Genomic DNA, 26900 nt, shown 5'->3' with positions numbered 1-26900 from the left:
AGCTTTTACCGCAGCTGGACGAACCAAGTGTTATCATTTTTGATAACGCCAGTTACCATAACCTGCGTGTCCCTGGTACCATCACACCCACCATGAGCAATCTCAAGGCTCAGTTGCAGGATTTTCTCACTTCCTGTAAAGTGCCTTACAGGCAGTCAGAAACAAAGCCCCATCTCATGGAAAAAAGAGGGCAGCACACTTACGAACTAGCTGCAAAACAGTGAAAGATTATATATGAGTTTTGAATCTGAAATATCAACTATTATCAAATAATTGCCAAAAAGCATTTCCAAGCATTTCTGGCCTTACTTTAGTACCCATACATCCTAGCTCAAAGACCGAGCTCAATTCCAAACATGCTCAACCTGATCCACCAGGGTAGCCCCGTGGTTAAACTGCTACGCCAAAGGTCGGTGCATGTTTTCAGTGTGTAAAACCGATGTCTGATATAGGGCTTCAACGAGTCCATTTTCTTGGACTCGAGTACTCGAGGGGTGAGACTCGACTCGGACTACTCGAGTACTCGACGTTGTTCCGATCACACAAGGAACACTTACTTCATTCCGACTTTATATCGTTATGTGACTAACATTTCCCATTGGTCAGAATGTATTTGGATGTTTACTTGACACTTGTTTTTCATCGTACTCTTGACTCCTGCAAAACGACCCACAGGCGGCAGTACTCGAAACATTCAAACGATACCTTCTGCAGACTCAACTAATACCATACAGCCACACCGTGTGAGGAGTAAACTATTTAATATAGGTGTTAATAAAAACATTATCAGATGGGTTAAAGAATTCAACATAGAACAATAGCGTAACTTGCAGAACCAAATGACGTTGTTCCGATCACAGATGACGCCAGTGAACACTTACTTCATTCCGACTTTATATCGTTATGTGACTAACATTTCCCATTGTCGATTACCTCAGAATCAGTATTTGGATGTTTACTTGACACTTGTTTTTTGTGTAAATAGCATCGTACTTGTGTATATTTTTGTGAACTGTGTACATATTCATATTGAGACAGTTGTACCTCCGGGATTATAAAGCCTGCAAAACGCAGTGATATACCGCTCGAGTCCAGCTCAGGAAAGGCGTCAAGTGTGGCGGATAATGTTGTTTAGTAATGGAAACCCACGTTTGTACAGGTTTTAGATGAACTCTCTGACTAAATGTGATTATTGCGAAATAGCATTCACCGACACTCATGAAGAAAAGTCACAAAATATGTATATATATATACAATTTATTACAATTTACATACACGTGTCTGAATTTAGCCGTCACGGTCTTTTTGATAGCAGTGATAATATTTTCCTCTTAGGGAAGATAGTGTTAATATAGGGTTACGTAATGTTACAGTCCGTATTAACTATTTGTACTGAAGCAAACGTTACTTCATAGAAACTGTATGTTCCTTTGTCTCTTGGAGGAAACCGTTCAGGGTGAAACTCAGCATCGAATCCTGTCACATCCTCCATCATATCCTCCTCCTTCGTATTCAGCACGTGCACCTTTGTACATCCAGCCTCGAAAACATATTCCCACGTGACCTTCCTCATCAGTTCTTCATCAGATATCTAACAAAGTGACCCGTGAAGATCCGGGTTAGAATATTGATCTTCAGTAACCAATGCTTGGCGTAAGAGACGACTAACGGGATCGGGTGGTCAGGCTCGCTGACTTGGTTGGCACATGTCATCGGTTCCCAATTGCGTAGATCGATGCTCATGTTGTTGATCACTGGATTGTCAGGTCCAGACTCGATTATTTACAGACCGCCGCCATATAGCTGGAATATTGCTGAGTGCGGCGTAAAACTAAACTCACTCACTCACTCTAACAAAGTTCGGCCGTCCTGTGTGTGTCTACCTCTTCACCGTTACTGTCTGTATACCCGTGGGGTGCATTCTGTTCACAGGGCGCTGTTGCTGCGAGATATCGCACGTAACAAGAACATCACATTCTTCGGTTGTTGGTTTTTTTTACCGCGTTTTGTGATAAAAAAGAAATGAATTTTAGGGGCGACATGAGTTTTAACAGACTTAACAATTAATTGTGCCCCATGCCACATCACAGGAGGTAAAGAATACAGGAAATTTGCCAGTTCGTTGATTAATGGTGAACTTCACATTATTCCCTCTATGTGAAGGCGGTCTGTAAATTGTCAAATCTGGAACAGATAATCCGGAGATTGACATTATTAGCATCGATCTTCTCATAGGAAATACGACCATGTATCAACCAGGGCAGTTGGTCTGAAAACAACGCCCCGTTAGTCGGGCTTGCTGGCAATGTTGTATCCGGGATCTTCACGTGGCTGACCGTAGTAGAAGAATTATTATGTTTTGCAGATTACGATGAAAAATGCAGCAGAGATGGTTCGGGTGATCCTGGCACAGTCAGGCTGGTAAGGCTCATCATCAGCTCAGGGCCCTTGACCCCTCTACACGCAGCACAGACGGCGAATGGGACTTCTCCCAGGAGACGCTGCCTAGTCGAACCCACCAAGAACCTTCCCGGAGAATATGTACACTCCCCAACACTGCAGCCTTCTGCATTAGCCAGAGTATCAGAAGGGCTGTGCTCCCGGTGGAGAACCCGGGCACTCTCCTGATCTGCGCCAAGAGATCAGGAGGTACCAAACCAAGGGCACCGAGAACAATGGGGAGCCTGACGACAGTGTACTTGGAACACAAGCGAGACATTTCAATGGCGAGGTCCGCACATTTAGCATGCTTTTGGTGAATCTTGCCGATCACGTTGCAGTCAAAAGGGACAGAAAATTCAATGATATATATAAATCCATTAACTTAAATTATCAATAAGGTTAAGATCAGATTTGCTGTCCGGAATTCTTCTGAGGCAGTATTGGGCCTATTCCAAAGAAGCTTAAAAGCATCATTTTCCATGACGCCCTGGACATGTTCAGGGTCGTACCATGGACGGACCTCGAAGTCAAAGCCACAGGCATGCCGAAGACGGTAGTAGAAGCAGCGAGCCATGCCATCATGTTGTTTCAGATATGCTGTTTGTGCCAAGGAAGGGCATCCACTGACAATGTGTTGGACAGTCTCTGTGAATTCATTGCACAATCGACATTTCATGGTTATATTGTCTGTTAAAATCACATTTAGGCGATTGCGAGTGGGACGTGACTGATCCTGGGCAGCAAAAAGCGGCGGAAAACTAATGCCATGGTTTCTCAGAAAGCTTCTCCACAAATGACCGACACTGGGCAGACTTGGTGAATGACTTCACATGGTATACTCCCCTCGCTATACCGTCCAGCAGTACATCGCCATCAACAAAATCAACCTCAATTTTCAGATTGTCCTACAACCTTGGCACGCTTGAAATATCTGTTGAATTCCTTGCTTTTCATCGTCAGTATTGACATGCATCACCAAAGAATCATCCGATAAATAAATATGTGCAAAAGTACACATTGTTAATAAAATGTTATCATGAAGAGCCTCCACATTAATCAAACCCCGACCTCCAGAATTCATTTCTCAAGTAGTGTGGTTTTAAGATGGTTTGACCAAGATGGTCGGGTTCTGTGCCTTCCCTTGGGGCAAGTCCCATCTCAAGTATGTTTTGTTTCATTACCGGAGGAAGGCTAACTGTAGAAGAATTAGTAGTAGTAGTAGTAGTAGTAGTAGTAGTAGTAGTAGTAGTAGTAGTAGTAGTAGTAGTGGTGGTGGTGGTGGTGGTGGTAGTGGTAGAGGTAGTAGCAGTAGAAAATGTAGCAGAAGTAGTAGTACTTAGCAGTAGTAGTAATAGAGGTAGCACTAGTTGTAGAAGAAATAGTAGTAGTAGTAGTTGTAGTAGAAGAAGAAGTAGTAGTAATAGAAGTAGCAGTAGTTGTAGTAACAGAAGTAGAAGTAGTAGTTGTAGTAGAAGAAGAAGAAGAAGTAGTAGTAACAGAAGTAGAAGTAGTAGTAACAGAAGTAAAAGAAGTAGTTGTAGTAGAAGGAGTAGTAGTAGGAGACGTAGTAGTGGATGTAGTAGAAGTAGTAGTAATAGAAGTAGTAGTAGTTGTAGTAGAATAAGTAGTAGTAGTTGTAGAAGAAGTAGTAGTAATAGAAGTAACAGTAGTAGTAGTAGTCGTAGTAGAAGACGTAGTAGTAATAGAAGAGGTAGTAGTCATGGAAGTAACAGTAGTAGTGATATGTGTAGAAGTAATGGTAGTTGTAGTAGTAGTAGTAGTAGTAGTAGTAGTAGTAGTAGTAGTAACAGTAGTAGTAGTAGTAGTAGCAGCAGTAGTAATAGTAGACTTAGTTGTAGCTGTTGAAGTTATTGTAGTAGTATAAGAATATGTAGTAGTAGTAGTAGTAGTAGTAGTAGTAGCAGCAGCAGTGTACAATGTATAGTGGTAGTGTGCACTGGTATATAAATAGACATGATACTTATCGCATATTCAGTGTGGGTGCATAGCAACAATATTGTTTACTTCACCATGAACACCTGTGACTGAAAGTGTTGTTCGCAAGGGACAGGTGAACATGACAACACAGCAATGCATAATACGTTTTTTATATAACTTTCGTAATTTACATATGTTTTGCTCTTTCGCGCGATGGTCAGCTCATGCTATCTGCATGGGCGTACATGAATACATTTGTAGTGACATCCGTTTTTCGAAATTTAAACTGACTGGCCGAGGAAAGAGTTATTCACACTGAATGTCCGTCTCGGTTGCGCAAAATGCAAGTCCTTTTTTCACATCAAATACAGCATGATATCGTTGGCAACAGTTAGTCATTATCATTACGTAATAGGGTGTTTCCTTTCTTTGACTGAACTATGACAGGTTGTCATAGTTCTCATAAAACTGGATCCAGGTTCTGGGTCCGTCTGTTCCTGACCCCATCTCATTTCTCACCTGGGTGTGGGAGAGACGGAACCTTGGTCCTGTGCCCGTTCGTGGTGCTGGTGGTGCTGACGGTCTGTGTGGGTAGGGCGGTCGGGGTGAGGAATGATTGTTACATTTTGGAAATAAAATGTGTTCGCCCTGTTCTAAAACACACAAATATTACACGTGTGCAACAGCATTTATCATTAAATAATTCATTTATTGTCGATCCTCACGGGTTAGCTTGACAAAAAACGTCTGTAAATGAAACAGCGTCCAGGATGGGCTCTAGGGTAAAGCGTTAGCTCGTCAGGTCGATACTCCGGTTCGATTCCCCACACGGGTACAATGTGTGAAGCCTACTTGTGGTGTCCCTCACAGTGATGTTGCTGGAATATTGCTAAAAGCGATGTAAAACAATACTCACTTGCCCTATTTCATATTGCGTATGGTTATGACGACTGCCTACACCACAACGCGAACATCTGTGAACATCACTATTTGACAGACTAAGTGATTCCTCCATGCTAGTGATTTGCTGTGGTGTTCTTCGTAAAAAATATGATACCTCCACTGAGAGATTATCAACACCTGCTTAAAATATATTTTGTAAATTACTATAATTCAGTGAGGTTTAAATTTGCGTTTCCCTTCTTTTAATGTATTTTTATATACCACCAGGATCTAAAATGTACAATATATTATTAACTTTCTCCGGAAAAGGATAGAAATCTTTAGGAAAGATTCGTGTATGCGAAAATTTATTCTATCTGGTATACACGTATTTCCCGATGATCTGTTTCAGCAGTTGTCAGTTGGTGGATAAAAAGTTGAGTAGCCAGTATTGCGAAACGTTACATGATTATTTCTAACTTTCAAAATAAGAATAAAGACACCAAGTGAGGTATTATTATCGATAATCACTTTCCCAAACTGGACACAATTTAAGAAATGACCTATGAACTTACTAGATACATGTGTCCACTGAGCCATTCCAAATAGTTGAAATGTTCTTGCTATGATCGAATATCGGTGAGTGAGTGAGTGAGTGAGCTGGGTTTAAACTTAGCTTTAGACAGTATTCCAGTGATGTACAGGTATTACAATCAGACAGAACAAAGATGACTAGACTATACTCGTTGTAACTGTTCGTATGTGCGTGCGTGTGTTTCTGCGTGTATGTGTGTGCGTGCGTAGGTGTGTTTGCGTGCGTGCGCAGGAATGTGTGTAATTGTATTTGCGTGCGTGCGTATGTGTATGGCAATACGTATCTGTCTCCTTAGACAGAAGCGTTACAAGAATGACAGTAGTTATAAACTAGCACACTAATACGCATAAAATTTAGAGAATGGATTTTGAGTGTAGTGAACACATTTACAAAGATATAAAGCGAAGGGCGGAGGTGAAAGAGTATTGATGTTTGTGTAGAATATAAATGAGAGGGGCGATAGTGAAATTGTGTAGGCCATTTGGGTTTTGAAATCGTATAGGTAAGTGTGAGGAAGAGCACAGAGAAGAGCGATAGTAAAATAGTAAAAGATGTGTTATAGATTTGGAAAAGGAGAGAAAATAGTGGAGTGGTATTATATACAATAACATTTTTCTGGAATAGGAATGAGATGGGAGAGTTAGTAACAAAATGTCATGTGCATAGAATAGGAAAGTGTAAGAGATACTTGACCTTTTACATGAAGGACGAAAAAGTGAGGTGTGAAAGTTATTTCAGTGAGTGAGTGAGTTTAGTTTTACGCCGCTTTTATCAATATTCCAGCAATATCACGGCGGCAGAACACCACAAATGGGCTTCACACATTGTACCCATGTGGGGAATCGAACCCGGGTCTTCAGCGTGACGAGCGAACACTTTAACCACTAGGCTTCCCACAGCCCCCGAAAGTTATCACAGAGGAGGATACAGAGTAAGGAGGAATAGTCGAGTATCCCAGATTTATCCTGGTTGTAATTCTAGGTTTGTCAGGACCGTGTCTGTGCTCGTTGGTTTCACTACAATGTAAATGTCAGTTTCACATGCATCACATTCACCCCGCACTAAGCTGGCACAGTTGCAGGTCTTCACATAATCAAGGATCATTAACCTCAAGGATCTGTTTACCCATGTGAGCTGACACCTGAGATTGAATTACTTGAAGGAAACTGATCTTTAGATCAATAACTATAGATATAAATGTAAATGCTTTACCAATTACCAATTTGAGCTTTTGGTCCCGTGTTCTGGAACGAAATAGTGTCGTTGCAATTAAGTTTGTGTTGTTGGTGTGTGTGTATGGTATCTTGCTCTAGAATGTGACTTTGTAATTATGATGGACTTTTGTACGATGTAAACTTTGTCTCGTTGAAGGGTATGGTTGAAGCAACGTCGGTGCGATGTAAAATCTTCACTCACTCACTCACTCACTCACTCACTCACTCACTCACTCACTTACTCACTCACTCACTCACTCACCCACCCACCCACTCACTCACTCACTCACTCAAAGCGACGTTAATCAAAACTCACTCACTCACTGAAATACGAGGGTTTCGAGGGATGAAATATGACAGGGGGTGACACGTTCAAGCCATTCCAAGAGGAAAAAGTGCACGCCAGTCCTCACGGTGTAAAAACCAACTAACCATACATTTGTAGTATCACACGTACAATGCGCACAAAGAGAATAACCGTAACTTTCCCCTCATTTTAGTGTCTTAGGAGGGCAATAAATTGAGCCTTTTGTATTCATTGATCCATTTAAGTTCGAGATTGAACCAATCCGCTGATAAAACCATGTCGAATGTTTGACAAGCACTTCAGTGACACGGAAAATACTTCACCGTAAAATGTTGAACCAGTGTAATACGGCCATATAATGTACCCATGACGATAGGCGATGTAAAGAATTCTACGTTGCCATGTGAAAATGAACGCCTTTTAAGTAATATAGTAGGACCGTTTTTGCTTTTAACTGAATAAAATCATAAATTAAACATTTCGGGGTATTGACGAGTAAAGGTCATATATTTATACTCCGCACATTAGGAATAATAATATACAACCTTCGATTAAATATACGGTAAACATTTGAACAGCTGATTTTACAATGCGGTTCGGACAAAAATATTCACCTACTCCTGTCTGATGGGGCACATGTGTGAACATGAAGACGAAGAAGTATTTCGGGGTATTGACACATTCGTACGAATAATAAAGTCAACCTAGGTATAAAAAGTCAATGCCACAAATATTCATGCTGTGCCCATCCTGTCGTGTTGTTTTGGCCGGACGAGACTAGAGGGTATTGACACGATTCAAGAGGATATTCAAGACGGTATTGACAAGAGTCATGGCAGAAAATAGACCCCATCACCTTCGATCTTCCCCCCAATCACTTATATTTATCAATTATCATGATATGAGGGCTAGGTTTGATTAATGAAGAGGCGTTCATGACGAGAACCATATTGAGACCCTTTTACTCACATCTTCAAAACAGAAATGCATAAGCGTTTTCAGCAGTTCATTTCGATATGTTTTGACAGCAATCGTCATTACAACAATTTCTATGTTTGAATCCCATTAATCATGTCCTGGTTTGTTGTGTATTACGCGCAAACGCATCCCAAAATGTGTTTGTAAACGTTTGTTATGAGGATGTGTTTTGTTAATTAGAATGTCACATTAATTAATTCTTAGTTACTATGGGTCACAAAAGTTTAAAGCGCTGAGTGTGAATTTCAACTCGCAGCTTGAACTTATTAGCCTATGTAACTTCACATGTTAAGAGTAATGCTGAAGAGCTACGCTTAGGGTTACCTGCCCTTTGTTGATGTTATGCTCCGTTGTAAGACTGTGGGATTCATTCCAGAGTTTTCTATAAGGTCGTAGTGTGATCTGAATGGTCGTATTGTGGAGTAGTTTTCGCTAGAAAAGTCTGGAACTGTGTAATGGGTATATAAGCGGTGGTTGATGACATGTACGGTGGGACTACATTGGACTTACGCTCGTCTGTCTGCTGACATCGTCGTTTCAAGACCTCGTCTACATTCAACTTTCAACGGCTGTCAACAATCGTCAATCAATGCATCTGTTTGTTTGCCGGAAATACCATGACTTTGGCGAGTTTATATTTATTTAGATTTGTGACTCAATGTTTTAGATTTGTGCTCCGATTGTATTGTACTTGGAATCTGTACTGACTTGGAGTTTTGGAAATGGTTAAAGAAGAATGTTGGGACCATTTGCATTTGGAAATGGATAAAAAAATTAGAACTTAAAGGGCTGCCAATAGAAAGAGAGGGGCGGTGGGGTAGCCTAGTGGTTAAAGCGTTGGCTCGTCACGCCGAAGACCCGGGTTCGAATCCCCACATGGGTACAATGTGTGAAGCCCATTTCTGGAGTTCTGCCGCCGTGATGTTGCTGGAATATTGCTAAAAGCGGCGTAAAACCAAACTCAGTCAGTCAGTCAATAGAAAGAGAAAAAGAAAGAGGAGATAGGGATTTGAGGAAGTAATTCTCCTCCTCCCTCAAACCCTTCATCTTTCGACATTGCAAGGCATGCCTGACTGGTGATGAAAAGGAAGTAGAGAAATATTTTCTACATTTTGAAAAGGTTGCTGCCAACCTCGATTGGCCTAAGGATACGCTACTGCAAACTATTTTAAGGGTAAAGCTCAGGATGCATATTCGGCGTTATCGTTAGAGCAAAGCTAAGATTATGATATTGTTCAAAGGACCCTTCTTAAAGCATATGAGTTACAGTCCGTTTGATTTCATTTGAATTGCTCACTCATACAAAATCTGATAATTGCCACAAAACCAAATTTTGCACAATCACATGAAATCACAATGACCAACTCTAATGATTTGTCTCATAAATTTCGACATCCAAATAAAATAGTTGTTTTACAAACGAACATTATTTGGTTGTCACAGTTCGCTTTTTTCACGAGGGGGGCCACTTGCTGGTAGAACAGCCATGTAATCAACAAGCCCCCCCTCCCCCCCTCCTGTAAAGTATAGGCGAAGTTTTCCTCAAACAAAACTCCGACGACTACTTCAATCCCATCCACAGTGACGACTGCAAGGTGTGGTGTCACCTTGTACTGACTTTAACGACCCTTAGTGTCCACACATGTGCAGTGAGTTCGAGTGTACTGATTTAATGTTTACAATGTCGACTTTCTTACAACTATGTTCAAGCGTAATCAACATATGTACCCTGTTTCGTTTTTGGAAGCGTGTATTGTTTGCAAAACTTGTCAAACCTCGTGATGGAAACAAAGCATTTCACAGGTTTCCTAAAAGAGTCAAGGATGTAGTACATATTCTCGTTGTCAAAGTGGTCATGTCCCGAAGGTCGTGTACTGTTTGTCGGAACAGAAATGAGTCTCCAAGCCGAGGGCCTTATCAAATCTGTGCAGGCTCATTTTGTCGACGTAAGGCTCTGTGAACGGCAACTGCATTATATGTATGCACAGTGTGCTGAGAACATCAACAACACTACAGAACGAGACGGCTCCTCTCCACTGGTTGCTCAGGACCGTTCAGATCACACTCGAAAACCGTCAAATGTAAATATGAAATGTAAACCATGCTGTGCATTTACTGCACATATCTGCACCAGCAAAGGTAAACGTCCTGCGGCCAACGGATTGTAATCTTGTTTTTCGAACATGAAGTAGCATGTTTGATATGTACTCTGTTTACACAAATCTATCAAAACTTGACTTTGATTCAAGGACAATTAATATTATGTTGGAGAACATTTTACGAGGTCGTTGACGTTTACAACTTTGATAACAACGGCACGGTGCTAGCAAATCAGTAGTAATAATGACAAATCACCAACACTGTATCAAGGAGGTATGCGGTTATATACATTTGATAACAGTGCTTCCAAAACGAGTTTTCTACTCTACGGGAGAAGGGGGTTCATATCGTTGAATATTTCTATGAATAAAACAGACAGGGACACGCGACATAAGAGGTACAACTACAAAGTTAAGAATATATAGGATGGCGGAATGGTTTGCATGAAAGATTGTACAGTTTCATGATGGCTTTACCGAATGTACACAGGGTTAGGTTAGGGTTGGGTTAGGATTAGGGTAGGGTAGGGTAGGGGTAGGGTAGGGTAGGGTAGGGTAGGGCAGGGTAGGAAGGCAGGGCAGGGTAGGGTAGGGTAGGGGTAGGGAAGGGTAGGGTAGGGTAGGGGTAGGGAAGGGTAGGGTAGGAAGGGTAGGGTAGGGTAGGGTAGGGTAGGGGTAGGGAAGGGTAGGGTAGGGTGGGGTAGGGTAGGGTAGGGGTAGGGTAGGGTAGGGTAGGGTAGGGTAGGGTAGGGCAGGGTAGGGTAGGGTAGGGAAGGGTAGGGTAGGGTAGGGTAGGGTAGGGAGTTTCAGAAGCCTTTAAATTGTAACACATTGGGTTTTGGATATAGGTTTTCCGATGATATTTGAAAAAAGGTCAGGGACAAATGTAATCGAAATCATCGCTAACATCCTTTTTGCAGAAGTTACATATACTTTTCAGTTCAGAAAATAGGTTCAGTGGTACAAGAAATGTATAATATTTAACTAAATCTGGCTTCAAGATGAAAACTCTACACACCTGTTTGTTTAATAACTATAACACTCGGCAACAGCACGGTCCGCCCAATGACAATAAGTCAATATCGCATGAGTATGTCACATGTGCAAGGTGCGGTAAGGAGAAGGGACATTTATGTGAAGTAATGTCCTTAAATCTCGAGGTTTGGCAAGTAGAATGATTTTTTTCATTGTCACTTACTGATAATATATTTTCACACGCCTTAATCTTGGTGGTGAATGATCCGGTTAACCGTTTACAGAGAAATAATAATCAAAAATGCCAGAGTTGCAGGTCCAGATTACTTATAGGTCGCAGATCACCCAGGCACTCACCACACAGAGGCCCGTACGCACACACGCACGCACACACCCCAACACGCACACCAATTATTTTGAACAAATAAGACGATGGTGATCATGACGAACTGATCATAGCAGAAGGGTGGGCAGACTGTGTCAGAAAGGATAGGCAGATTGTAACAGAAGGGGTTGGCAGGTCGTATCAGAAGGGGTTGGCAGGTCGTATCAGAAGGGGCTGGCAGGTCGTATCAGAAGGGGTTGGCAGGTCGTATCATAAGGGGTTGGGAGATTGTATTAGAAGGGATAGGCAGATCATATCAGAAGGGGTAGGCAGATTGTATCAGGAGGGATAGGCAGATTGTGACAGAAGAGGTTGGCAGATCGAATCAGAAAAGTAGGCAGATCATATCAGAAGAGGTATTCAGATTGTGACAGAAGGGTTCATCATATCGTATTAGAAGGGGTTGGCAGGTCGTATCAGAAGGGTAGGCAGATCGTACCAGCAGGGGTAGGCAGATTGTGACAGACTAGAAGGGGTTGGCAGATTGTAACAGAAAGGGTAGGCAGGTCGTATCAGAAGGGTAGGCAGGTCATATCGGAAGGGATAGTCAGATTATATCAGAAGGGGTAGACATATTGTGACAAAAGGGGTAGGCAGATTGTATCAGAAGGGGTAGGCAGATTGTGACAAAAGGGGTAGTCAGATTTTGACATAAAAGGGTAGGCAGATTGTAACAGGAGGGGTAGACAGATTGTATCAGAAGGGGTAGGCAGATTGTGACAGAAGGGGTTGGCAGATTGTGACAGAAAGGGTAGACAGATTGTGACAGAAGGGGTTGGCAGATAGTGACAGAAGGGATAGGCAAACCATATCAGAAGGAGTAGGCAGATGGTGACAGAAGGGGAAGGCAGCTCGTATCAGAAGGGGTAGGCAGATCATATGAGCAAGGGTTGGCAGATCGTATCAGAATGGATAGGCAGATTGTGACAGAAAGGGTTGGCAGATCGAATCAGAAAAGTAGGCAGATCATATCAGAAGAGGTATTCAGATTGTGACAGAAGGGTTCATCATATCGTATTAGAAGGGGTTGGCAGGTCGTATCAGAAGGGTAGGCAGATCGTACCAGCAGGGGTAGGCAGATTGTGACAGACTAGAAGGGGTTGGCAGATTGTGACAGAAAGGGTAGACAGATTGTGACAGAAGGGGTTGGCAGATAGTGACAGAAGGGATAGGCAAACCATATCAGAAGGAGTAGGCAGATGGTGACAGAAGGGGAAGGCAGCTCGTATCAGAAGGGGTAGGCAGATCATATGAGCAAGGGTTTGCAGATCGTATCAGAATGGATAGGCAGATTGTGACAGAAGGGATTGGCAGATCGAATCAGAAAAGTAGGCAGATTGTATCAGAAGGGGTAGGCAGATCATATCAGAAGGGGTAGGCAGATTGTATCAGGAGGGATAGGCAGATTGTGACAGAAGAGGTTGGCAGATCGAATCAGAAAAGTAGGCAGATCATATCAGAAGAGGTATTCAGATTGTGACAGAAGGGTTCATCATATCGTATTAGAAGGGGTTGGCAGGTCGTATCAGAAGGGTAGGCAGATCGTACCAGCAGGGGTAGGCAGATTGTGACAGACTAGAAGGGGTTGGCAGATTGTAACAGAAAGGGTAGGCAGGTCGTATCAGAAGGGTAGGCAGATCATATCAGAAGGGGTAGTCAGATTATATCAAAAACGGTATGAAGATTGTATGAGAAGGGGTAGGCAGATCGTATCAGAAGGGGTAGACAGATCGTATCAAAAAGGGTAGGAAGATTGTATGAGAAAGGGTAGGCAGATCATATCAGAAGGGGAAGGCAGATCGTATCAGTAGGGGAAGGCAGGTCGTATCAGAAGGGGTAGGCATATCGTATCAAAATGGGTAGGCAGATCGTATCAGAAGGGGTAGGCAGATTGTGACAGAAGGTAGATCATATCAGAAGGGGTAGGCATATCGTATCCAAAAGGGTAGGAAGATTGTATGAGAAAGGGTAGGCAGATCATATCAGAAGGGGAAGGCAGATCGTATCAGTAGGGGAAGGCAGGTCGTATCAGAAGGGGTAGGCATATCGTATCAAAATGGGTAGGCTGATCGTATAAAATGGGATAGGCAAATATATCAGAAGGGGTAGGAGATATTCTTCATGTCAAAACGTGTAGGCATATCGTATCACAAGGGTTTGGCAGAAGGGATAGGAAGATTGTGTCAGAATGGGTAAGCAGATTATATTAGATTTGTTGGTTGACAAATCGTGGGAGAGAGGCTGAGTCTGAGACGTGATTTTGGGTCATTGAAACAAAATTACCTCAAACCGACAGCCTGATTCTACCAGTTCTATCGAGAAATCATTTATTGAACGAGTTGTGTAGTCGTGTTTTAAGTAGTGAAAAACATAATTAAGTAGTGAAAAACATAATCAAAATGGGTTGGTTATGACGTAAGAATATATTGGGAAACTCGTTGATCCATTTATTACCGTCACTAATTAGCTCTTTCATTAATTAACTCACTACCGCAAGAGTTATTTAAATGTTTAGTCTAAATGGAGGGAAGGGTACGCGCATAGGTTGGCGGCTGAGTTGATAGACCAGGGGAGACAACTCTTGAAATTTTGTTGCCATGCTTGAAACTGGTGGGTTTCCATAATGATGTATGAACAAGAGAACTACTTCAGACTAGAAAAATATGTCGTATTTTACCCGTGTATGACTAATAAGTTTTTCCACATAACTGATCCCTCAGATATAAATGTATTGTTTCATACGAATGTTCGGGTTAGCATGTGTATGTGTCTGTGTGTGTGTGTGTGTGTGTGGTTTGGTGTGTGTTGGTTTGCATGTGTATTGACATTTCCTATACCGGATCGTCTCGTCTTATCATATATGATAAAGAAGTTGTCATCCATAAAGTGTCATACCTTTCTTATCTTTCATCAACTTCTAAAATGTCAACAAAGCAGACCGATCAGGAAAGATAAAAAATACTGATATCCATTTCAAAACTCCACACATGCCAGACTAGCGCTGCTGATGATCTGTGGTATTGCACATGTCAAAGTACAATCTGGTACCTGCTTAGCAACTAGTTAATTTCATATGGATGTCTCAACTTGGACCCGGTGAAAATAACATCCGCAATGACTACTTCGCATGAGATCATGGATACAAGGAGAAAACCACCACGACTGAAATATGCCAGTCTTATTTCGTCTTCAGTAAATCGTGATTTTTGTCAGAGGAGATAAGATTTCTTTTTGAGGAAACACGTAAAATGTGATTCGTGTGATATTTGAACAGTAAATTTATAACAATTTCATAAAGGTTGGGGGCGGTGGGGTAGCCTGTGGTTTCGTGTGATATTTGAACAGGGCAAATTTATAACAATTTCTGGTAATATTGGGTATGCTAAAAGCGGCGTAAAAACTAAACTCAGTCATTTTAATTCATTTTAATACAGTTTTTTTGTTTAACACCACTGGCCAACTGTCGTCGAAGTCGCCGTCCATTTGAAATACCAGAAATCAATGATCATGGGCTCGAATCTCTGTTCGCCCCGATTATGATCCTTGGTTTGTAAGTCCGAAACCCATGCTCGTCATACAGCGGAGGCGGGCGGTGGGGCAGTGGTTAAAGCGTTCGCTCGTCACGCCGAAGACCCGGGTTCGATTCCGCACATGGGTACAATGTGTGAAGCCCATTTCTGGTGTGCCCCGCCGTGATATTGCTTGAATATTGCTAAAAGCGGCGTGAAACCCAACTCACTCACTCATACAGCGGAGGCAGGCACAGTTCGTCACTTGAAAACCAGAGTGTACTAAGTCACTTAAACCTAATTTGGAGATAATGGACTCCAAACATTCAAATCCCATTCTCTTATTATTTATTGAAACTTGTCCAATCAAATTTACACATAAGGAGAGAAACAGTGATCTTAAGCATTTTGAACCTTAATGTGGCCAGATTGCATAGGCATAATTGACTATAGGTCATTTTTTGTGTAGAGATAGAATCTCTCTCTCTTTCTCTCTCTCTCTCTCTCTCTTTCTCTCTCTCTCTCTCCTCTCTCTCTCTCTCTCCCTCTCTCTCTCTCTCTCTCACACACACACAAGGAGAGTGGGGTCTCCATCTCTCTCTCTCTCCTCTCTCTCTCTCTCTCTCTCTCCTTTCTCTCTCTCTCTCTCTCTCTCTCTCTCTCACACACACACACAAGGAGAGTGGGGTCTCTCTCTCTCTCCTCTCTCCCCTCTCTCTCTCTCTCACACACACACACAAGGAGAGTGGGGTCTATGTAAACATCCTGATGTGTGTTTCTTTCTTCACGTTAGTGATGATATCTTTTTGTCTGTCGACGGACGTGACTAGTTATCTGCATACATGTAGTTATGTGTTACTGAACGTGATAACCTACACCTACATATTCCTCTTCATGTTATCTCACTGATATACAACCGTGTCACTATTGTCACCACGCCGAAATAGGATCTGATTTCTATTAATTAAATCCGGGGTTGCAAACATTTAGCTACACACCATGGGCGTTTATCAACAGATTGTGTACGATTTATTGTGAGCAATTATTCAAATAGTAACAGACAGGTTACTAAATTTAGCCCTTTGTATCACGACTCTGTATCGAGATATATAAATACATATCGCTTAACATTGTATTGAACAGCCGTTATCGGTCCTTATGGATTATAGGTTATGTGTTGAATGTATTTCGGATTTAATGTTTGACGTAATGTGCTATAAATAACTACAGCTTGATCCATTGTGCACGATCCGTTTTTAATTAAATGAAATTGGTTTGTTTGCCCTTAACCCTGAAAAGCTGCAGGCCCTAATGACCCAGAACCATGAAAAGTTGTGGATCGTGATCGGATCGTGTAGGCACTGTTTTAATATGGACATGCTACACTTAGTTGTTGAGGATAAAAATGCTGTCGGCTGTGGGTGTGAATTGTTTTCAGTCGGTTTCGGGCATAAGGACCGACGTTAATTTCGAACGCTGGTTCAGCACCGTTTGAAAAGTGTTTAGCCGTTTGAACGGAATGCGATTAATGTCCTAAGTCTTATGCGGAAACCACGTTGTTGAAGCCTGAGTATTGAGGGTCACAGTCGGCCCAGGATCAGCGGATCCTGATACGGCAACCTGGTACCACAACACACACCCGTCACTAAACAATCATGTCCTCTCTTAATAATCTTAATAATATTAATATTTCTTAATAATCTGTTAATCATGTCCTCCATTAATAACTAACCAGGATGACCACAATTCAATAACAGCAAATCATGGCCACATCTCTTGTCTAGCATGCCGAAAACTGCACAAAACCAGCCCAGACTTTCCTGGCCAAACACTAATACATTCCAATACTAGCCAACCATGTCCAACGCACAATTCCAGTCATACGTGACAACCGTCAAATCTACACACACAAAAATAACGACCGACACCAATACAATTACAGTTCCACAGTAAACACTACGATGCTATGGATACATCTCCCTCTACACGCAGCCCAGACAGCGAATGGAATTTCGCCTAGAACACTACTGATCACTTCACGAGACTTCAGACAGGATCTTCTCTTGAGGGAGTCAAGACTCTGGATGTCATGTTTTGTCTAATATCAATTACCAACCAACCAAAGAAATAAGAAAGGAATAGCACAGCAAATGTATTTGCAGATTAGACCTTGTTTCGTCCATTTAGCTCTAAGCTACAAATTTCCTTGAAGCAGGATTTATATCCTGCCCTTCCTTTAATCTAATTCAGCTACAAAGTACAAAAAAAGGAACAAAAGTGTTTTATGCTTGACTGCTTGATGCACGTTACAAGAAATCATATGCACATAAAAGTGGGAAAAGATATTTGAGAAACAATATAATTTCAAAATGTAGAAAGATATTTATTTGATTGTACATTGATGTACAAACAGTAATAATGTAATATTGTTGCACTACAGGATTCTTTATGGAATAATACCAACAAATGTATTTTTGTACAAAACTGGACATATAAAGATACGTTTCTGCACATTAAATGAAACACCGAGAACAAGTAGGCTTGGTCTAAGTCATCACGCTCATCACGTTCCGCACGTGCATTTGTTTCACTGTTCCAACTACTGCGCTTACCCCCTTGTAATACAAACCAGTAATAGCGATTTGAAACTATGATCGTTTGTTCAACAACTTTTATCCTAAGTTGAATAAAGTTCTGAGTTTTAAATGTTCAAATGGCAAGGTACAATTATGAGGATTCGCAATCTTAATTTCACTTTATCTGATTTACATTTGTGTTGAAAGTGAAATTCATCGGTACGTTTTCACTGCAAACAGACTATATGTGATAGTGGAAGAGAACCTGAAACTGTCATGGGTTTATTTTGTGAATGTAGCCATGTGCAAGAGTTTTGGTTTTACCAGCTGGCTGAAAACTGTTGCTAAAGGAGAAATAACACTTACATAAACATAGAAAACATACTATTTTGGTTTCAAGGAAACCATAATAACCTATTATATGCTGTCTCTTTGACAGTAAACAACTTATTGTAAACAAATGTATGAAATGTAAAAGCATGCATTTTAAGCATGTATACATCTGTGCACAAAATAAGGACCACCCTGTATTTTTACCAATTAATTTTGATTGAAATGAAATTCTAAACTCTTTCCAAAAAATAACCTTTATAATTTGATAGAGCAAGCATTTAACATTTCAAAAACGAAAACATCATTGAAATTACCATGTACTTTAAATAGGATAAATGCCTATTTTTAGAACAGGTATTTTTTCTGTCCTAAAACAAGTGACCTAATTTTGAAAAGTGAAAGTAATAATTGATTGTTGTGTGGCCTATAAATTCGTTATTTATTGTGAATGGATGAAAGTTTGTAAACTAAGATTTAGGAAAAGTTAGTCAACCTAAAACAAGAACAAATTTAAAATGCAGTAAAACTTGCTTTTGAAACAAAACAAAACAGATTTTAGCTGTAATTATCAGTATCCGACAAGGAGAAGTGTTTACTCATTACAATAAACTCACAATCCTAAAAAAATATATTCCAAAATCTTATTAATGTGGCCTTTTTCAGTTTTTTTCAATTAGCAATCTGAATTGTTGGAAAAAGGTCTGAATCTTTGATATTCGGGTTTTTCCTCATTATACACAATTAAAGCTTCCTTGATGTGTAATGTTAGTATATAACACAAAAATTATTTTAGCCAAAGCGTAATTTAATTGTGTAGTTTGATGTAGTTTTTAGCCTTACAAGCCCCATGTGGCATGCGTGACATTTCGTCATCCGAGATATCCGGATAAATCAATATCCGGATATCTCGATATCTGTCATACAGTCTTTGGTGTTGAAACGGTAGCGAGCATACACTTCTGGTTTAAAATCACTTCCGAAACAGTGTTGTTATTTTGATGTACCAATTACAAAATGTACATATAAATAGTTTCATTAATTTTATTAAAAAAGGACAATTTTAGGCTTGTTGGCTTGGATGTGTCTGTCAATGTATACGGGCTTACAAGATAGAAATGTGTAATTGCCATTTTCCATTTAGCCCTCTACATATATACCACGAAAACTAACACATCAAAACCCTTCCAATGCTTAGAACGTAATGTTTAATCCATCTCAATGCATAGTGTAATGAAGTATACTTGTGTCCTGAACTGTTAGAGTCGTGCCACGAGGACACCTGAAACAACGTCCTAACGCCCATGTACTATCCACTTTGGGCTCTTCTCACTTCAGGTCAATATGAGACACGGAAATACGATCTTACAACATCTAATGGTATTGAGAGTACACGTTCGTGTGATCTAAGCGAATGAAAGCTATCTTTTTCGATGTAGGATAAATCTAGCAACTGAGGTTTACGTCCCTCTAAACATTATCACTCCCCTTTAAATCAATAAAGGGGTGTATTGCCATGCGGGTCTTTATGAAAGGAAAGGCCAATTATCCTGAAATCACCATTCATATGACACAATGACGAAGAAATCCATACTTGCAAATAATACACAGCCAGGGGTCTTAAATATCATATTTCAATGTTCATATGCACAGGATATCAGTGTCGCATTAATATTCAATACAGGCCAGACTGTAACAGCTTTGTTCGAAGATAGCATAGGTGTGTTGTATTCATCAATGTAGCCGGCTTAATATCTATGGAACTGTGCCGTTGAAATGTTTGTCTGTGAGAACACTGTGGTTGAGATTGCAAATCACTGTAGACATTTGAGCACCTTAGACGCGTCAGGGTACTGTGGACAGTAGATGATAGATTCTCCTTGGTGAAATACGATCACAGGGTAATCTGCATTACACCCATGCTCATGGAATTCTAACCAAAGTTACAGAGTCCAAGATCATATTGGAGAAACTAAAAGGACGGACTTGGTTGATCAAACCGATAAAGAGAAACAGGTTGCATAAAACTTAACACACTCACGATAACACACAAACATAAAATATCTTTGTTTTTGTGTGTCGAAAGGTTTTGTGGAGGTTTACGAGAAACAGCATGAGCGTTTTAGACAGTTTGGGCCCTGGTCGTCGACAGTGACGATGTTCGAGACAGCCAGACTCACAATATAAAGTACAGTTATTCTGTTTGGTGTGGATATTTAGAGGTCAAGTACGATTATCGAAACTTTTTGAATAAGTAAAAATTATATATCAAAAATGAATAAATATATATACATTGTTCAGGAAACAAGAATCGTTTCTGTATGTTTTCAATGACCAAGACTGTGTGACAATTGGAATCACTGTTCAGACTTTAACACATAGTGACCTTGTTCCAGGACGTCAGCAGTACACCTTCTGTGGTTTAAGATTAATCTAGAGGTGGACTAATCTGGTAGTCTGGCTGATAGTGTGTCAGCGTGTTCTAGCAGTATATACACACATGTATATATGTGTCGGTTAGCATAGAACCTCAGAAAATGCATATAACTCAAAATTATATATACACATCAATAGTCAAATTTACATACCTTTTATATATATATATATATATTTTTCCGAGGAAAATTACTCCATCGTGTTTTTGTCTTTTGTCTGAGAATCGCAAACGGTGGTTATATTGCATGTTGTAAAGATTATGGGCAAAGTGTTTTATTGGTGGATTTGTTGATCATAGATCAGAGACCAGGAAGAACCACCAGAATTATGATTCACACAATGTGTCCATAGCGAATTTCAGTCTTACAGAAATGACTGGTCTGTAATCTCTCCTGTACTTTAACTTCAAACTGGGTCAGATACTTTAATGAATCCTGCATGAAACAGTCCCATAGGCGGACCCAAAGAGGGAGGGGGAGAATGGGCGAAATTAAACTGTGCACACGCACACGCACACACCTCTCAAAAAGCTGTATCCGCCCCTGAGTCCCAAGTATCCAATCTATCGTATACCATCTGGACCCTGACTTCAGATTTATGCCTATTTAATACCCATGCACCTGAAATCCAACTTATACACTGAACTTTAACTGTGCCTACGGCTGACATCATCGTTCACACTGCATCCCGCTCATATATACAATAAAAACAATGAACTTATTTCATTCATTTTATTACAAATGTATGGAATACAACAATGAATATTAATGTATTTCCAAAGCCAACAACTTAAAGGCACAGCGAGAGTGGAAATGTTCGTACGACATACGCTTACATGTACAGAACTTTCCTGTAAGAAAATAGCATTGAATGGCAGATATATACATAGCAAACTAAATCCTACTCCCGATATGACATATAATCCCCAAAAAGGGATACTTGCTTCTAACCCAGAGGGTTATCAATATGAGTTCCGTACCCCGTAATATATGAGTTCAGGGTGCCATGCCACAAATTAGTATTTTTTTCAATTTCAAAACATTCACATTAAATTTGATCACGTATTGCACTCAAATGTTCATGAATTGTATTCAACAAATGAGGAATATCGTTTGAAAGAAAATATTTTTCAACTCCAAAATGAAAATATTTTAACTTTTAAATTTTGCGTTCCCAAACATTATATTTATCACGTATAGTGATCACAATATGTACTCATCATAATAAATACATAATTGTTTTTCAATTTCAGTCAAATAATGTCATACTGCATAACGTGGGCAGGATAGCACCTTGTCCATTGCATAGAGTGTATCAGATGTCAGTCACTCAGGGCTCTTGTCGATTTCAGCCCAGTTTCATATACCACAGAATCTCCAGAGGAAATAAGGAGCCATAACATGGCGCGCTTTCAAAGTTATTGTCATCAATACATGTATCACAGATATATAGACTTCGATGCATCGACCTGTCAACGGCGATCGTCGTGTCACGGTGGATCTGTTGGTGATGTCCATCATCAGAAACAATATACAGTCTTCATCAAAGTAAAACAAATGTACAGATGTACAACGTACAGTGTACGGAGTTTGGCACTGTAGAATCTTGTCATGCGGAGGACCCTTTTTTGTCTTCGAGTCACTTTATCTGAACCGCACTAGCACTGTCATCGGACCCGCCGACGTGATTGTCATGAATATCCTGAAATAACAACAATGATAATAGTCATTATGAAATTAAATAATATATATAATAAAAACATGTTTCAAAGATTTTCATAGATTGTATGTATTCACACTTAATTAATGTTTTCTTAACGAATGAAAGTGTATATTTATTAATAATAATAACATTTAAAATATATTTCAAAGATCGTTAAAGCTTGCAAGTGTTCACATTTAATTAATGTTTTCATAACGAATGGGAGTGTATCTTTACCTTTGATATACCTCGACCTCCTAGTTTATTTCCAGTCATGGGCTTTGGGTCCGAATCGGAAGCAGAGCTTCTTTGGGAATTTTCCGTTCTTGGGAACATCTCCAAAGTAACCTGCTGTGCGGCAGAATCTGTGGAACAGAATCAAATAATTATGAAACGAATCCAACACCATATCAGTAGAGACATGGCACGCTACTCAGTAAACTGTTACATTTGCAAACAATATTTAGAGTGACCTCCCTTGGGACCGAGCTGTTTCTCGGAGAAAAAGCGCCATTTTTAACTAACTGTAAACACCCGCGAGGCAAGGTTGGACTTTTAAGGTTCAACGTATCTATCTTCCCGAGAGCACATATCGATCATGAGAGAGGCAAGGCGTTATGCCACGTGATTAATCATCAGATTAGCTTAACGAGATCAACACCTTCAGTTTGACAGGTATAATTGATTTAGATGAGGAATTCAGTTATGGTTCTGATTTCGGAAGAAGTAGCCTGAGGGAAGAGAAGGGCGAGCCTCACACTTAACCCAGTATTACAAGTTGTTAGGAAACACGTATCGCGTGATTTGTCGAGATTTAGGGATGACATCAGTGATAACATCTTGAATTGATGCTATCACGTTTAGATATCGGTGATAGTCGAACTCCAATTAAAATGTCAAGGGTAAGCATGGCATTTATGCAGTGACAAAACCTCTTGTATAATTCGGATAGTTAAGTTCAGTTCTATTTTGATTTCATAAACTATTCGAGCAATATCTCACCTCATGGCTCGGCTGAGTTTTTCATATGTCATTCCAGGGTTATTCTTCTTGCGACCCCACATGCTTGCAACTGCTTCGGATTGGACGAACTTGAAAACACCTGCTTCCTTGTCTTCCCATTTCAACAACGATGGGTTCAAGTTGGGGTCTTTCAATAAGTCTCGGATGAACTCCCACAAGTGGTTGCCTTTCGATGCTACAACACAACAAAAACAAATCAATATTAGTTTCATCTATCATCAATATACACCTTTAAACAAATAACGTGATTGGAAATTACATACTTCATTTTTATTGACATGATTCCTAGATATTCCTAAAGAGTAATTTCATAAAATTTTTGAAAGTATTTTATACTTACTTGAAGCTACTCTCTTCCTTGGTTGGACCATCTTCTCATCTGTATCTTCATCTGATGAAACACTGGGATACATCCTTCTCCGTGATGTCTGGGTGAAATTACTGCAAGTTTGCATTTCTTCTTCATCGGAGATACTGAATGAATCGTATGGTTCGCTACTTGTTGAGCCGCATCTAGCCATATTGCCGTCCATGTCGGAGTCTAAAAGCATAAACATGTAACTGTGAAAATCTTGATTTAATATTTATCTAATTATTTTCATTTATCATTCATTTCATTGTTTTGTATAATTATTTTTCATAATGGATAAAGAAGCAAAAGGGCAGCCATTTATGAAAATGATTTAAAAATTAAAGTATTCTTATAAATTTAAAACAACTTTATTTACCTCCGCTGACGTATCCAAAGTCGCAATCTATTTTGGGGATATCTATTTTGGTTGCGACGTCGATGTCGTAAACGTTGCCGTCGATGTCCACTGAGACACCAGCGTCGTTGATGAAGACTGACAGGTCGTGTTCAGCTGAAATAGTCAAATGAACAAATTGAAAATTTTGTCCAAGGCCAAAAAAAATATACTTTTCAATAAAATATTTTTCAAAGTTTAAAAACTAAATCAGAATACACGTGAATATTCAAAGGAGTGAAACAGGAAATGATGTAACTGGATTCGTAATAAGTGTGATTTCAAATGCTCAACTCCTTAATTGCATCTGCAGCCTGTACCTTTGCAAAGTTGCTTTAAACTATGCAGTCAGCAAGTGACGATGCCCATATAACGTTCGAACCTCCACGATCAGTACCCAATGAGGCGGTACCTTATCACCGCTTTGGGCTACATGACTAATTAAATGAACGTCATAAATCTCTGATTGATTGGTACATACTTGTTGTGCCAGAGGGTTCACTCGCAGCCCCGAATGGTACAGGAAGGCAGGGATAGGTTGTGTGCAGGAATGGGTATGCATCGGGATTAAGTGTATCTGGAGGAGTGGGCTCGCAGAAGATTGCTGAAATAGACATTGAATATTGAATAAACAATTATAAGCACAGAAAATAATAAATATTAGCAACTAAAGCCTACAAATGGATATTTATATGATTATGTTATGTTAAATATTTGACATTCCTTATTAAGATTGGAAAAAAATAGAAAAGCCTGGTCAATGCATATTTAAGTTGTTTCTAATTTTTAACTTACATTTCCGGACCAGAGATGAGAATAGGTTGTAAAGTGTCGCTCCATAGTGGTTATCCAGTGATGTGAAGTCTTCCTTGGACATTCGGCAGAGTTTTTGTCCTGTGAGACTCTGGTAGCGTTCGCCATAGAGTTTTGAACAGTCAAATTTCTTTGCGTCTGCCACATAGTACACCCAATCAAGAACTTCACGTCTTGACCAGTGCTCCGGATGTTTTGATGTCCAGCTGAGTAGGTTGTCAAATGTCTCCGTGAATTCTGAAAAAAAGGAAAGGACACCAAATTGAATTTCAAGAATTAATCAATGTGTTTCATTTAGTTTGAAAAATGAATCGGGGATATTTTTCGATTATATTTGTGTACGTTTGCTTCATTTGCAGCAATGCTTACCCTTCTTTTCCTGTTTCAAAAGGGCGATCTTAGGCGCGTAAGAGTACTGGGACGATGAGAGGTCGGTATAGACAGGTTGGTCTGTCTCAGGACAGGAGTCCCCTAAAGGTTCAGGTTTGACGATGCTTGGGTCATACATGTTGAACATGCTTGCGTTGTCAGCATCAAACATTTGTTCAGAAAACTGAAAATACAACAACAAACTGATACTTCATGATCGAAAGGAATATATATTCTCCATGCAATGTTCCAAGAACGGAATCAGAATTACAAATGTAGTTCGCTGTGCAACAAGTATATTGCAACAAGTCCGTCGCTCAATCGATACGATAATAGACTGTATAGCGTTAAGAAACAGATGTTGAAGTCGATGCTTGGAAATCATTTCAAATCACACATGTTCTAATACTTACAGATTCGGGGTACATTTTCGGGGATGTTGTGCTGTCCTGAATCTAAGGTCGTTGTTATGGAAACCTCGACAGCTGTAATAAAGAAAACAAAAATGATTCTAAGAAAATAAAAACTATCTAAGTTTCATGAACAAAACATGTACTTCTTTCAATTCAAATCATTAAGCTGTAGTGTAGTATTTGCATTTGGAAGGAATCCTTGTATGCAACACAACGTCCACATATCTAATATATATACATGTATATGTAAATCGTATCAACTATCATCACAAGGTGAAAACATTGTCATCACATAAACAAAACTACATTTGAATGTGGTGATTCAAATGTGTTTTCAAAATCATTAAATCGATTGTCTGTTAGGTAGGACATCGATGGATAATGGATCAGGTTGTCAATAGTTATTCCGGTAGCCTTATTAGAAATCAAAATATGTATAAACATGGAATCAAATGTCACAAATAAAAATGTGTATATCCCCTTACCTTAAACTATAAGCCAATGTACTCCTTCGTGTATCTTAGGAGTTTTGAACAGGCTATCCCTATTGAAACTGAATCACGTAGTGTTCTGCTTTGACCATGTGAAATGCTCGCAGATATACCAAGCACTACCCATGTGACATCATTTTCTCAGCCAATCAACGCCAACTCGTGCAGGGCCAAAGAGGGGAATCACCTAAAAGCTAATCCGCGCTTCTGATTGGCTGCCCAGGGCTGACGTAGTATTGATTTTGCTTTGTGGGTCAAGTCGCGTGTTGCTGTGAATTAAAGTAGGGATATTTTTAGCTTGGCGACAAAACAGACGAAGTGCTGTAATCACGGCGATAGCTGGAGAGCTGTTGCAGTGTGTCGCATCAAGAATATTGTGACATAGAAGTGTGGCCGCCATTTTGCTGCGAGCCGACATCATTTAGCGCAAGCGAGACAGGTAGATTTGGTCTTGCCTGAATGATCACGCCTCGTGTCCCGGGGCAGGTTTTGTGCGATGTGCCGTGGGAAAGCGGCGCTGTTTAATGTAATTGCTGATTGCATTAAGAAACGGTATAAACGTCAACATGAGTTGTTAGTTTGAGTTATGGAAAAAACAATAAATTATGAACTAACCCATTTGTCGCGGATTAAACACTTTGGGATAATACCTTTGTAATTAAGGCGGCAATCCTGTTC

The 26900-nt window shown here is 40.1% G+C and overlaps 1 protein-coding gene across 1 annotated transcript; it reads right to left on the bottom strand.

Annotated features, from left to right (window-relative positions):
- Positions 1-21383: 21383 nt before the first annotated feature.
- On the bottom strand, positions 21384-26345 carry LOC124263194 (ETS-related transcription factor Elf-3-like). The gene is made up of 10 exons (XM_046697768.1): positions 26217-26345; positions 25732-25803; positions 25319-25502; positions 24932-25186; positions 24618-24740; positions 24119-24253; positions 23731-23931; positions 23370-23565; positions 22605-22732; positions 21384-22367 (listed from the first exon to the last, which is right to left on the bottom strand). The coding sequence occupies exons 2-9, from the start codon at positions 25744-25746 to the stop codon at positions 22630-22632; spliced, it is 1212 nt and encodes a 403-aa protein (XP_046553724.1). The 5' UTR covers positions 25747-25803; positions 26217-26345; the 3' UTR covers positions 21384-22367; positions 22605-22629.
- Between the last annotated feature and the right edge of the window lie 555 nt (positions 26346-26900).

This window comes from Haliotis rubra, unplaced genomic scaffold (genome assembly GCF_003918875.1).
Source record: "Haliotis rubra isolate DU_JTF1 unplaced genomic scaffold, ASM391887v1 Scf870, whole genome shotgun sequence".
Classification (NCBI taxonomy): Eukaryota; Metazoa; Mollusca; class Gastropoda; order Lepetellida; family Haliotidae; genus Haliotis; species Haliotis rubra.
Note: the sequence above shows the minus strand (reverse complement) of the source record. Positions and strands in the feature narration are given on the sequence as shown.